General features: G+C 42.5%; 1 protein-coding gene across 1 annotated transcript in view; it reads left to right on the forward strand.

Moving 5' to 3' along the window:
- The window catches only part of FERMT2 (FERM domain containing kindlin 2), an 88993-nt gene extending 75519 nt beyond the window's left edge, over positions 1 to 13474 (forward strand). Inside the window, exons 11-15 of the mRNA XM_075531642.1 lie at positions 6868 to 6974; positions 7109 to 7330; positions 10783 to 10907; positions 11135 to 11276; positions 12215 to 13474. Of these exons, the coding sequence (XP_075387757.1) occupies positions 6868 to 6974; positions 7109 to 7330; positions 10783 to 10907; positions 11135 to 11276; positions 12215 to 12388 (770 nt within the window). The 3' untranslated portion in view covers positions 12389 to 13474. The remainder of the gene's footprint in view (positions 1 to 6867; positions 6975 to 7108; positions 7331 to 10782; positions 10908 to 11134; positions 11277 to 12214) is intronic.
- The last annotated feature ends 1730 nt before the right edge of the window (positions 13475 to 15204 follow it).

Consider the following 15204-nt stretch of genomic DNA (forward strand, 5'->3'; position numbering starts at 1 on the left):
AATGAAAGTGTTGATTCTGTGTATCTGGAATGGCAATGCAAAATTTCAGTAAGAGATAGGACCAGTTCAAAGCATTCGTTCTATGCTTACCTTTTTTTTTTTTTTTTTTTTGCAAAACTATACTGTTTTCCACAGTGGCTGCACCTCACTAGCAATGGAGGAAAACTTCCCGTTTCTCCGCAACCTCACCAACATTGTTTTTGTTTTGCTTTTGTATTTTTCTGATAATAGCTTACCGTGGGGGGCGTGGCGTGGTGGCATTGTGGTTTTGATTTGAATGAGCCGATCCAGCAGCCACTCTGATGAACAGGAGGAGTGCCTGCTTCTGGAAGGATTTCCAGCCCCAGAGATGACAAGCTTGCTTGGGGTAGTTGATGGTGACTACTGGAAGCCACACTGGTGGTGCAGTGCTTGGCAGGACCCTGTAGGGGAAAGAATTGGCCATCTGCCCCCATCAAAGTTTCTGTGTGCCATCAGGCTGATTCCAGCTCACAGGGACTCAGGGGTGGAGTCCCATTGGGGTTTGTCTTTCTGCTAGCACCAGTGTGCTCTGGTAAAGAGGAGAACCTAGGGAGACTTCTACTCTGTCCTATGGGGTTCCCATGCTACTGGAGTCGGGGGTGGAGAGCCACAACCAGTATACACACTCAATTAGTAACCAAAAAGTTGGTTATTGAGGCCTACCTAAAGCACCTCTGAAGAATGAACTGCTCATCCCTTCTTAAAAATTAGCCACTCAGGGAAGGCTAGGAAGGGCACCCCTGCTCTGACATGTCCGGTGTGGACTAGTCTGCAGTCTCGGGGTCGTACAGATAGTGAATGTGCACAGCTACTTACTGAAAGATTGGTGCTTCAAGTCCACCCAGAGATACTGCAGCGGCAAAGCTTGGCACACTACTTCATAAAAATCAGCCATCTAATCCCTACAGAACATGAATGACGGGTCTTCAGGAAGTTTATGGGGAAACAGCATTGAGAGAGAACATAGCTTTCTATGAACTTTTTAAGCCATCTCGTATCTTTTCATTACAACACTTACCAAACAGCCCAAAGGTGGAGACCAGGGGCAAGCCCATGGCCTGATGAATGGATAGACAAATGTGGAGATAGACTTGGGGACAGGGACTCTGCCATAAAGTGATGCACATCCCCATGTGGGTGAAATTGAACATAGTGTTGAGCAAAGTCCGACTCAAAAGGACAAACAGAAAGGGGCTTCATACATATGTATTATCTCAGTTATATCAAACAAGCCAACATATAGAAAATCCACGACTGATAAGCTCATTCCAATTCCTTCATGTTCCTTGAATGCCGTGCAAGTAGTTTACACTCTTCTGCTAACCTAACAGTTGGCTTTGAACTCACTTAGCATCGCCAGGGAAGGAAGGCGTGGTGCTCTGCATCCTTAAAGATTACAATGAACAAACCCTGTGGTGGAGTTCTCTGTATGAGAGGTTTGTGTGAAACCATTGACCAAAGTGGTTACCAGCCGTAGCACCGCCACTTGACCGCCAGTCGGTTTCACTGTGGTGCCCTTAGTGTTGCTGTGATCCTGGCAGGAGCTCTGCTGTCACCAGTATTTCACATACCAGAGGGTCATCCATGGTGAGCAGATTTAGGCTGCAGCCCACCGGTCAAGAAGGAGTGGGCTGTCCACTCCTGAAGGCTCGGTCAGTGAAAGCTGATGGCGGACACAGTGCTGGAAGGTGAGGGCTCAGACTGGGAAAGACCTGCCACCTCAAACTGCAGTCAGCCATCGTGACATGGACATAAGAAAGCCATAGGACCTTCGTTGGCTAATGACACAACTAAGATGAAGCGGCTACAAACCTCCAGTACTTCATGACTACAGTGCTTTGTCTCCTCAATCTGCCCTTTAAAATTCTGCCCTGTGCTTTGACTTCATTTACCTTCAAGAGCAAGTTTCAGAGTCTTTGATCTTTTTGTTCGTCTGCTTTCTTCGTGCACACTGTTCTTTATTTTTATTGACATAAAATTCACATACCTAATTCAACATGCTAATACTTTAACTACATTGAAGAGTTAGACAGTCACCATATTCTTGTACTCATTATTAGTTCTACACTTCCTCCCAACATCATCTGCCTGTCATAATCCTAAGAATATATTGCTCTAGTTACTTTGTCTAGAGATTCACCTATCCTGGATTTCATATAAATGACATCATACAAAGCAAATTAACCCAACAATAAGGAAAAAAGACCTACAGCAAATCCTAACCTTTTGTTGTAGTCCTGCAGAACCAGTACATGAACCAAATGGGCGCTCTTTAAAGAAAAGGGAGTACTGGTTTGCTATAGAAGAGAGTGTGTTCAGGTGATATCCTTTCACCATATTAGACTGTATGCTGACCAAATTATTTGGACCACTATAAAGAATGCGGCATCAGAATTGGAGGAAGGCTTGTTAACCTTTGATAATGTAGATGAAATAACCTTGCCGCCACCCTGAGCAGGGACTTGGAACACTTACTGATGAAGATTAAGGACTAAAGCATTCCACATCAATGCAGCCTAACGTAAAGAAAACAAATCCTCACAACTAGACCAACAAGTAACATGATAAAAGTAAGAAAAAAATCAGAGTTGTCAGGTTTTTTATCTTGCTTAGATCCACAGTCAGTACTCACTGAGCAGGAGTTAGTACGTGAAATGACATACTACATTGGATAAACCTGCTACATTAGATGTCTTCAACAGTGTGTGTGCCTGACAGTGGCCATGGTATTTACATTCACCTCATGAGCATGTGAAAGTTGGAGTAAGGAAGACCAGTGCAGAGTTGATGCAGTTGCATTGTGGGTGGTGCTGGCAAAGAATGCTGAAAGTACCACAGACTGCCGGAAGAACCAACCTGTCTTGGAAGAAGACGTACAGCTGCATGCTTTTTAGAGGCAACGATAGTGAGACTTTGCCACATGTGCTGTGAACATGTCATCAGAAGAGACTAGTCCTTGGAAACCGACATCATGCTTGGTAAAGTAGACAGGCTGTGAAATGGGGGAGACTCCCAAGAAGAATTGGCACGGAACTGGGCACTGTTTCGTTCTGTTGTCTATGAGGTCGCTATGAGTCAGAATCAACAACAGGACCTGATGACAGGGGCAGAGGACTCGGGAAGGGAGGGGACGGGAGGAGTTTTTGTTAGGGGCCACCAAATTTGCTAATTGTGCTAGGGTAATTTGGAGTAGGTAACATTAATGGTTGTAAAACATGAAAAATGTAGTTAGCATCTCTGAATTAATCCCTTAAAAATTACCAACTTGGCAAATGTTTTCTTCGTTTTCACCGTAACGGGGTGGGGCCTCGCATCGGGAGAACAACCTCTGCCGTACGAGAGGTTGTCATGCATTCGGGTCAATGTGACAGAAGTGATCTGTTGGTTTTTTTAATGAACAATGGTATTAAGCATCTTTTCTTTCATGTGCTTATTGCTCATTTGTATATCTACATTGGTAAAATGTTCATGCAAACCCTTTCTCTGGTTTTTCCGTCTCCTCTGTTAACTCTACTCACATTGTTAACACGCAGCCAAGAAGGAAACTTTTGACAGTAAGTCATATTTGTAGAGACAAGCTTGTCAATTCTCTGCAGTGGCAACACTGAGATAAAAGAAAAATGAATACTTATTTTCTTTCCTGTACAACTTATTGGAAATATTTGTCCATACATTGAATTAATTTGCCAAAAATAACTGAAGTTACTGTCTATAATTATGGCAAAAACAAAAATTCCAGACTTAGTTCTTCAATTAAATTGCTAAATGTATGTTGTTAGAGATTGCAGCGGTGGCATGATTGGTTCGTTTTGCCATAAAGCCTGCTTATAAGAGCAGACACGAGCACTCAAAGCCTCACGATTAACACGGTCACTGGCCGTGCGGGCAAACACATCTGCTTATTCAGAGCCAGATGGTTCTCCCATGGTTCCAGAGGGCCCTTGGCAGATCCTACCTTGTTGAATGATTACTTACTGAACAGTTGAAGAAACACATTGTTTAACTTACAAAGCTTACCCAAAGCGAAACAGGTAAATACCATGGGCAAAATAATGGTGCTTGGAAAGGCTAAAAGTCAAAATGTATTTCTGGTAAGCTTTTCCTACTAAGCATATTTAAGTGCTGGAAGGCTACAAAACTTAGCAAGTGGGGCTTTTTGCCCTTCGGTGAGACTAATGGCCTGATGCTCCCCTGCCTCATGTGCCAGACTTTCCAGTAATCACTTCAAAGACCAGCAGGGCTACCCTGCCATTGTTAAGACAGTTCTAGGATTCTCATTTCCCTTAAGTGTTAACTGCTCCAACTACAGGTGTTTTCGTCTATATTACTCATAGAGTAACCCTTGATACTTTTTTCCTATGTCCTGGGAAGCTATGGCAGACCTCTTTTAAGCCACTATAGTAAACTTATATTGATCCTGTTTCAAATTTAATTATTTTCATAAGCCATCTATACTTAAAATTCTCTGGCCTAATCAATGGAAGAAAAGACCCAATTCTGATTAACAGAATAAATTTTTCGTTTTTCCTCCTCTTATTGCCTGTTTAGGTAATCATGCAGGCACTTGAAACTAAGAAGATACAGCCCTTTTCTATAACGCCTTTCATCAGAACCCCTGAAGGTCCTGTATGAGTGCCCTTGCTAAGCTCGCACAGAGGCGGAGTGGTTTGGTGGGAATCGTTTTTGCAGTGGGGGGAAGGGGGCAGAGTCAGTATTTCCTAGCTTTTTGTGGCAGAGGTTCCAGTTTTTAAAAGGTAGAAAATTTAGCTAGGTCCTTCTCCATCTCAGCATATTGTTCTTTCAGCTCTCCCCCGCCCCTCCCCGCTTCACTTTTGTGTGTTCTTCACCCACATCTGCCTGCTTCTTACATTGTTCTCTCAGGAAGTCCTTCCACGAGCTCACAGGCTGCTTTTCACTGGCTGGTATATGCTCATTATGAATTTCAGATTCTTTCACAAAATAACAGGCTTCACACCTTGAATAACTAACTGGTCTGTGCTCTGAGTCTTGAATGAATTTCTCCAAGATCCTTGACACTGAAGTGCTCTGACGAGCCTGTGCCCCAACAAATCCCTCTTCTTGTGGCCTTTCAATCCACGGAGTATCCCTCCATCCCTCTGCCACTCATCCTGGCCCACTGCAGCTGCACTGTGAGCACCCTTTGCCCATTTTTTATATGGATTTTATTTTTCTTTTATATTGTAAGTTGTAGGCATTCTTTGCATACTTTGGATGTTAAACTTTTATCAGTTAACATAATTTGACAATATTTTTCAAATATTTCCCCCCATCTCTTCCATTCTTATAAAGCCCTCTTTCATTTTAAAGGCCAATGGAGATTTAAGTGTGGAAGCCAAAGTGTCGTCATTGAGATGTATGTAAGAAACAAGACAGCTTGGTAATAAACCCACTAAGAAAGGGAGGATGAGGGCAGGTGTGCAGACTGTAGAGAGAATTCGAGTGGGCCTTAAGAGAGGAACGCTGCAGTGGAGCATGATTCCGGATGGAGTAGGTGGCTAGACTCAGACTGCTGGGGCAGGATGCTAGCCTTAGGAAGAGAGATGCTGGCTGCTCCGCTGTGGAAACAAAGGCAGCTTGGTTTTAACTGTGGAGGCAGGAAGCTGTGGGATGTGAGAGGAGAGGTGCCGAAAGTGATCCTTGAGATGGTTTGAATAAGACATTCCAGAGAATGTCTGCTACTCAAGTCCTCCCTCAACACAAGAACACAGTGTTCCAATAACCTGGCATTCTGCAGTGCTCACCTTCCGAACACAATCTTTGAAGACAAATTAGGTGCATAAGCAATATGGTGAAGAATGCTGATGGTGTCCAGCTATTGAAAGATATAGCATCTGGGATCTTAAAGGCTTGAAGATAAACAAGCAGCCACTTAGCAGAGAAGCAGCAAATCCCACATGGAAGAAGCATACCAGCCCGTGTGATCATGAGGTGTTGATGGGATCAGGTATCAGGCATCAAAGACCAAGAACAAAAAATCATATCAGTGTGAATGAGTGCGGAGTGCAGACCCAAAGCCCATCTGTAGACAATTGTACATCCCTTTACAGAAGGGTCACAAGGAAGAGACAAGCCAGTTAGCATGCAGTGTAGCACCGATGAAACACACAACTTTACTCTAGTTCTTTAATGCCCCCTATCATGAACCCAGTTTCACCTTATAGATCCGGCTAGACCAGAGCATGTACACCGATACAGATAAGAGCTGGAAACACAGGGAATCCAGGACAGATAAACCCTTCAGGACCAATAATGAGAGTAGAATGGTAAGGGGAAGGGGGCAGGGGGAGAACCGATCACAATGATCTACATATAACCCCCCACCAGGGGGATGGACAACTGAAAAGTGGGTGAAGGGAGACATCAGTCAGTGTAAGACATGAAAAAATAATTTAGAGGGTGGGGAAGGGGGAAATGAAGTGAAAACGGGGGCTCAAGTAGAAAGAAAATGTTAATGTATGAAAATTTTTAAAGAATATGTGTGAATAAGAAAGATGGATGCGTCGACTGCGAGCTGAGGTTCAGGTTCTGCTACGTGTGGCAGATAATGCAACGACAACTGATTCTGGAGACACTTGGGGATGTGCTGTGCTGTGTGCAGAAGGGAGCGGAGAACGTGGCCCTTGAGCCTCAGGGTTATGGATTATGGTCAAAAGGGAATATTTCCCTCAAGTATAATTAAGGAGCATGAAGAGTGTGCCTTGGTTTATGGATTGCACAGCAAATTCAACATGTTAAGATGCCATAAAAACTGTCTGTTGGTTTGATGTTTCTTTAACGTAAACTGTCATTTTCATAATTAAAGTCTATGTGTTTTTATTCTTACAGGATGTGAAGTGACCCCAGATGTAAACATTTCAGGCCAAAAATTTAACATTAAACTCCTCATTCCAGTGGCAGAGGGCATGAATGAAATCTGGCTTCGTTGCGACAACGTACGTTTTCCAGTCAAAACCTCAATCTTTGTTTTCTTTCATTCTTAAGTGAATTGACCAGTCATCGTTACATTTGTGTTCAAAGGAGCCATCATGTGATATATGTCGTTCCACACCATGTTTCTTTCCAACAGGAGAAGCAGTATGCACACTGGATGGCAGCTTGCAGGTTAGCTTCCAAAGGCAAGACCATGGCTGACAGCTCTTACAACTTGGAAGTTCAAAACATCCTTTCCTTCCTGAAGATGCAGCATTTAAACCCAGATCCTCAGTTAATACCAGAGCAGATCACAACCGATATAAACCCGGAATGCCTTGTGTCTCCTCGCTATCTAAAGAAGTACAAGAACAAGCAGGTACTCTATTTTACTTCATCCAACATTTCTTGGCTGGTGTTTTGTTTTATAATTGATAACCTGATTGAAGTCTGACTTCAAAAGCAGATGGTTAGAATATAAAATAGGAAATAGCTTTTAAAAGGTCAGTATACGTTGGTCATTTTAAGAAGATCTGTGTCTTTCTAGCGGGGTAGATAATTCTAATAGCCGGAAACATTCTAAACAGCTGAGGAGATCGGACAATTCAGGGGATTGAGTATGGTCTGAATGATGTGTTAACTACATAAAAAATAAGTTGAATTCAGTAAAAATGATATAAAGATATACTCTAATTTCCAAATGAATAATATTTATTCAGGCTGTCTAAATAAACTTTTTTGAAATAAACTTTACAGGATAGATGTACTTAATGCATTGTATTATCAACAGTCAGGACCCAACCAGGATTTGTATAAAGTGACAAAGTTTGGTAAATTGTCTCATTGAAACTCACTGTTTTGTCCCCTCTGCTTAGAATTCCTTTCCTGGAAATCACACCATAAAAGGATTGCTATTTAGGAAAATGGTTCTTCGGTGCCACAGGGAAGGCACTTTACAAGGGGAATTTCACTTGGGTTAGCTCCACAGCAAACAGCCTGCCATAAAAGGGGGCAAGAGGAGGGGGGAGGGAGAAGGGGGGAGGTTAAAAAAAAAAGAGGCATTTACATTAAGTATTTTTCTAATCTAGTTTGTTTTTAACTTGCAATAATTTGCAAACATACTGAAGCCGAGTGAACTACCCTGAACATTATCCCTTGATATATTTTTAATTCATTCATGTATATGAGTCTGAATTCACATAGTTGGAATTGTTCATGAGTTTTAGTCACAAATATTAGTCTACGTTTTAGTGGTAGTGTCAGCTACATGAAAATTGTTTGTCCCACAGTCACAGGATGTGGGAGTAGTAGGGAGTGGAGGAAATGCTGCCCTAGGGAGGTTTGTGGAATGTGGAGTGTAAGTTAAAAAGGGAAAGTGAACCATGTACTAATTTTATTTGTCCATCGTTTTGCACCACGGCTAAAAAGCCTCCCCGTGTAAAGGGAATTCATTGCCTTCGAGACGCTGCGTGGCTCTCCAGTGTAGTCATGTCACTATCAAGTAGCGGGGGAGCGGACGACCCCAGAGTGTCGGCTTCACTGTGGAAGGCAGACTGCTTCCCCGGGAAGGCTCCATGTTCACCGTGTCCCAGGCTAGGCTGCAAGACAGGCAGACAGGCAGTGCCTCATGCGTCCTCGCTGCCGGCCGCTGGCCGCGTGCGGGCTGTGCATCGGGATCTTCCTAGCCTGGCCTCCACATCGGCGTCTACAAGTCACACGCTTTTCGCTGCTCTTTCCCTGACTAGACTTACCAGGTGACAGCGCAATCACACGGCCCTCAGGGGACTACAAGTGCTGACAGATCTTTTCACCCCCCAAGATGACATATGCACCTTCACGTGCGCGCCCGGTCCCCCAGCCGTCATGCTCTATGTCAGTGGAGGTGTGCATGTGCTGCTGAAGGGGTGTCAGCAGTGCGTCCCGATCAAAAGGACCAGGAAGGAAGTCCTGGAAAGCTGCTTCCGAGTCCCCCACGGGATCAGACGTTCTTAAGTTCCCACGGTTTGGGGGGACGGGGCAAAGCTACCCTGTCTCAGTGTGCATGAAAAGTCCTTCAGTCTTAATCTTTGATGAACGAATGCCGTTCAAGTGTCGTGTCGGGCATCTCTCTGTTTTCCCTTCCAGGAAAAAGGATGTAAAAAGCATATGGTAATTGAGGAGTTGGTTTTTCTGTGTAAATAGTCTGGTGGTTGCACTTTTGTCTTCTACTCCTGCTTATTACTGAAAGACAGTGCATGGACCATCTTCTATCACTACATCTAAGAAGACATTCGTGGCTTTTGAATATTAATTCTGGTTTTGCTACACTAAAATTAATTAGCCTTACTCTAATTTCACTGGTAAAAACTGGTATTTAAGGGGAATGAAAGTTAGGCTTTCTATATTTTCTGCCTCCAAGTAACCCTTAACATTCTGGAACCATGTGTCGCCTTTCTCAGTATTCCGTCTGGAAAGTGATTATTGCTGCTTCGTTTCCTGTGTGTTTACGCTGCTTGATTTCCATCTAAAGTCATTTTTTGCATGGTTTTTTGGCTGGAATTTTGGTTTGCAGGTGACCACAGCTATTTCTTTGCTTCATTGCCATTTTTTCTGATTGCCTTTTTTTCCCCCCCTTTCTGCTTTCTTTTTCTTTCCTCACATTGCCATCTACAGCCAGGCTATATAAGAGATTTGGTAAGTTCTCCACATGTATTCTCCCTGCTTGTTGTCCCCGCCTCCTACCCCCCCCCAAGTGTTTAAAGCCAAATTCACTATCTCTCCCCCTGTAGATTAATCAATCCATCTCTTGTGGGAACATCACCCCAAAGTGAATATAACTCAGATTTTAGAATTAACCTTTCTTTCCAGTGGTGGTGCTGCCGGGCAAGCGTTGGTTGGCTAACCGTAAGGGTCGGCTGTTCAAACCACTTCACTCTGGGAGAAAGATGGTGCTTCCTGCTCCTGAAAAGATTGACAGCTTAGGAGCCTTCTGTACGGGCTTGCTATGAGTCCGGAATTGACTTGGTGGCCTGGGCTTTTTACATGGTTTGTAAAATGAGCCTCAGCAGGGCAATAATTTTGCATGTGGCTGCTAACAGTGGCTGGCTGTGCAAACCACCCAGAAGCTCCACAGGAGAAATTCCCCCTAGAAAACCCCTGGGGTTCCACCTCTGTCACACCAGGTTGCTGGGAGTCAGAATTGACCTAACAAAACTCCTTTAGGAAACCGGTTTTAATTGTGGTGAACCCTGCAGCACGGTGGTTAAGCACTCAGCTGCCAACTGAAATGTAGGCAGTTCAAGCCCACCAGCTGCCTCCTGGGGAAAAGAACGTGCAGTGTGTTTCTGTGAAGATGACAGCCGTGGGACTCATGGGGAAGTTCTGCTCTGTCCTGCATGGTTGCTGTGAGTCAGAATCCACTTGATTCCATGCAGCTAATAAATATTCCTGCTAGAAACGAAATATATCCTAGGTCCATTTGACCATCTGTCCTGAAAACTCATCGTGTGTAACATTGTGAGGGGGCTTCATGAAGTTCATAGAAAGTGGGGGTTAAAGGACAATGCAATTTTTCCATCAACTGTTTGTAGTCTCCTCGTACATAGGTGTACACATTGAGTATGTTTTAGAAGTCGCAATTATGTGTTACTATAGCATATATATATATATTTATATGGAAACTGCAATTTAATTAAAGGCAGCTTATTTTAAAAAACCATCTAGTATTTTTCTTATTTTAACTTTTGTAAGACATAAGTCAGAAGATGATGGAATACGTAATTCAATCTTAATCTTGATTCTACCATGAAAGAGTAATGTCTAAATGTAAAGGTGATATTTAATCACGTTTAGATAACAGCAAGAATCTTGGAAGCCCATCAGAATGTAGCTCAAATGAGTTTAATTGAAGCCAAGATGAGATTTATTCAAGCTTGGCAGTCTCTTCCGGAATTTGGCATCACACACTTCATTGCAAGGTCAGTGTTTTTGCAAAGCGCCTCTATGTAAACCTGGATCGGCATTTTTGCTGAATCTGCTTTGTTATTGGAGCTATTAACCCGTTTCACAGTGGAAATTTTAAAGAAGATGGGAATGGCTCGACTTAGAATTTTTACATTTAAAAAACTATTTCTGGTTACGTTGTTATTTTTACTCCCAAGAATAGCACTTTTTAGAATTAAAAGCAGGTCTTTAAATGTTGCAGGTTCCAAGGGGGCAAAAAAGAAGAGCTTATTGGAATTGCTTACAACCGACTGATAAGGATGGATGCCAGCACAGGGGATGCCATTAAAACTTGGCGTTTCAGCAACATGAAACAGTGGAATGTCAACTGGGAGATAAAAATGGTAAGCTACTTAAAATGTTACTTGAATGCATAAGTAGTCCTTTTACTAAAAATTAGAAATGTTAAAAAGCCACTAAGTTACTTTCCTCACTGATTTCACAACCAGCTCAGTATTGAAATGACATAGTACTGATTTGCTTAGAATGGTCCCTGGTCTTTCTCTAAAGTTACCTTTCTCTGCTATCAGGCACTTCCAGTGATAACAGCAGTTGCTCTTTGTGGATCACCTGCTCTATGCTGAGCATGGTACTAGATGCTGTTTACACATGATACCTCTTTCTCAACCCCACCACAACCTATCAAGATAGATGTATTCCTAAGTTACAATTGAAGACAGTAAAATTTAGAGGTCCAAGAGCCGTCCGTCTATATCCATAGCCACACGCTTGGTAAAAGTTCACCGACTTGGGATTTTAATATACACGGAGATTCGCACAAAGGATCTACCATGCTGCTCCTTGCCTTGGATTACATGAACATAATTTTAAATAAATAGAATCTTTCACTAACGAATGTTCATTTTTTTAGGGTCATTTGAGGTTTCTTGTATCAATTTCTGTCACTTCCTAGAACCTCCTCTTTCTGGACTATTCAGACATGACACCCAAAGGTTAACTGTCTAAGCTGTAAACACGGGAAGTATGTTTTCTCCAAGGACTTGGAGACAGTACTCGAATCGACAGGACCACTTGGGAACTTACTGACCTGAAGCTCTTGCATTCAATCCTAGAAAGAGAGGTTCGGGGACGGGGTTTTGTACACTTTTCTTTCTTTTGGACTTGAAGGCCTTATTACTACGTTTCAGATTTTTAAAAAGAGAATTGTCTAATCTATCGAGATATATTTATTGACACTCAGGCGTAAATCAACAGTAACTTTGCTGGGACCCAGCCATCTCACAGTCTTACTGGGCCTGAGAATTCTTTATCTTTTTTACAGGTCACCGTAGAGTTTGCAGATGAAGTACGATTGTCCTTCATTTGTACTGAAGTAGATTGCAAAGTGGTCCATGAGTTCATTGGTGGCTACATATTTCTTTCAACGCGTGCAAAGGACCAGAATGAGAGTTTAGATGAAGAAATGTTCTACAAACTTACCAGTGGATGGGTGTGAATAGGAAATACTATGTAACAAGACTCCATATTTAACTTTAAAAGCTGTTATGTGCTGCTTAATAAAGTAAGCTTGACACTTATTTTATCATGAAAACATTTTGCCCTTCCAAACCAGTTTAATATGTGCACTAATAAGCACGACTATTAATTAATTAATCTGCTATCATGTTACAGCTTAGGGACTGTTGAATATGGCACCCATTCCTTAGGGCCATGCACTTGACCGCTGAAGTTGAGGGCAAGTGCAAAGAAGACATCACCGATTTAAACTCACCAAACTAAAACTCAGGCCGTCTACTTGGAAGCTGTCCAGGGCTTAAACTATTATGAAGTCTGTCATCTTTAATGCATGTGTTTTAACGTATGTTTAATTTGACCTTAGGTTCTAAAATATCCTACTTCGGCTAGACCTTGACATTCCCCCAGCCCCAAATCAGGCCTGGAAGAAATGCCTGTTATTTAGTAATGTCCCTGTTTGACCCTGAAGGAAAAATGCCCTTAGTCCATTATGCTTGGTTAGTTTGAGTCCTTCAGTAAGCATGTAGTCTATTGTCTTGTTTTATTTTTACACCATATTGTATTACAATACTTTAGTATTCACCAGCATATTCACTCTGCCTAAAATATGCAACTTTTGCATTATGATATGAAGTTAAAGGTCTATGAAGTATGCATTTTGTGTATCTAATGTACAAACACAAATTTTATAAAATTGTACAGTTTTTTTTTAAACTCAACTAGCAAATGGCTTACTTAGAAAATAGCATCTTAGCATTAATTGCTTTTAAAAGATATAAATAGCAATTTGGTAGCAATTATATGCAATTTTAAAATCTGCTAAATTAAGAATGCCTTCATCATAGCCGTGATTTGCCACGTGTCTGTAACGCTAAAGCCTGGACTAGCCGTGCTCTAGTCTGTGATGCTGTTACAACCTGCATTGGTGCTAGTCAGAAGATTCCGAGCTCACATAGCCCAAACGGGGTGCCAGAGAAGAGTGGATTCCCAGTATTGTCCATAATCCATGGTTTTAAGACTGTGTAAAATGCATTTTATTTTAAATAAAAGTAAAACCTTTTATTTATTACTTGCTTCTTTTTTTACTTGTTTTTACATTACCTTTGCAGAAATGCGAGTCTGTCTTTTAGAAATGCTTTGCCTAGCCCTTATGCTGTGAATATTTACTTCCAAGGATCAAAGATACACTTAGCTCTATCCTCCTTCCACAAAATCGAGGCCCTTATTTACTGCAGACTTTAAAATGAGTGTATTACTTACACGTTAGGCATTAGTTACACACAGCAATGTGGCAGATGAACAGATCTTGTTCACCCACAACAGCAAAGTTCATTCTTCCTTAAAACACTGTCTCCATATTTACAAGTTTACTGTCCATGCTATTCTAACTCAGAATTTCAGTCTTCGACTTTTATCATTAGTTGTTGCATTTTTCCAGGTCAAGCCCTGGGTTTTCCTTCACACATCGAGTGTCTCTCACCACTACTGCTAACCATCACCAAACGCAGGCTTCATCCTGGGCCGCCCGCTGCACGGCAGCCCTGCGGAGCTCCAGCCCGGCTGCACTTGTACTCGCTCTGCACTGATGGCTGTTTCCTTCACAAGCTGCATATTCCAAAATTCGACAGCTCTTTCCATTAACATTTTGAAAACATGTATGCGTATTTTGCTTTCTCATCAGACTCTAGTATAGGTCACCAGCAAGTATGGTCACTTGTTAAAGACTTAAAATATATTTCATTTAGGTTGGCACGCCCAGGTCCTTTCTAGTCCCACACAACATAAAGGATCACTTTGCTGGTTTCTGTGCCTCTGGTTTGCCCCGCTGCCTTCCCGAGGATTCCAAGGTTGAGCTTGTCACAGCACAACACTGGCTACACTTAAGCTCCAGGACTCTTGGAGCCACAGAACAAAAGCCAGGTTCGCCAGCCATGCAAATCGGACGGCTTCTGTGGTTTCCACGTCCCTAACGAGTTGTCTTTAAAGCACATGCTTCTACAGTCTTGGCAGTGAGCATTCCAGCTCTCTAGAGATTCGGTGCCGCCTTGAAAACAGGGCAAGGGTCATGAAAAGGCTCCTTCCGGTTCCTGCGCTGTCACTCAGCGTCATGAGGATATACAGGCGCCGAGACGGGACGCCAGCCCAGATTGCTAGCAGCTGGGTTTCTCTTAACAAGGAACCTACTGGAAGGCCCCATACAGTTAATTAGCAATCTTGGGACAAATTATTTTAAACAGAACCTTGAACTTAAAAAGTCAGGGAGCTAGAGCACATGGACTCAGTGGAAGGAAAGAGGCCTGCAGCTCCTGATGCTCTCGCACAAGCCAGCGATGTGGGCAGATTGTGTCTTTGTTCTCATACATTCTCACACCTACTAAGTATTTCAGGTTTTCTCCCGCGTTTAACTCGGGTCTCATTCATTTTTCTAGCTAACGTAGGTAACTGACACCTTGACCCACCTCCTGGCTCTCTATGTATATTAAATAAAGTACCAAGCACTGCATCATCTATATTGAACATGGTAGCTTCTCAGTAAAATGCTGGGGTTTTATGTAAACCTTCTGAGCCTCTGGAATGTATACATAAAAGGATTGCCTTTCATTATAGTTCTACTCCCTACAAATACATTTCATAAGAGATGCTACTGTTTTTAGGCTACTTGCTTTAAAAATGATACTCCACTACTTGGATAATTCAGAAAACGGCAAGAACAGGGTGTTTTCAAACCCACCCCTTGTGTCATAGTATTGCTGACATGTGAATGTCCTGAGCACACACCCCTGCACATTAAAAATT

The sequence above is a fragment of the Tenrec ecaudatus genome, chromosome 14 (assembly GCF_050624435.1).
Source record: "Tenrec ecaudatus isolate mTenEca1 chromosome 14, mTenEca1.hap1, whole genome shotgun sequence".
In the NCBI taxonomy this organism is placed as follows: Eukaryota; Metazoa; Chordata; class Mammalia; order Afrosoricida; family Tenrecidae; genus Tenrec; species Tenrec ecaudatus.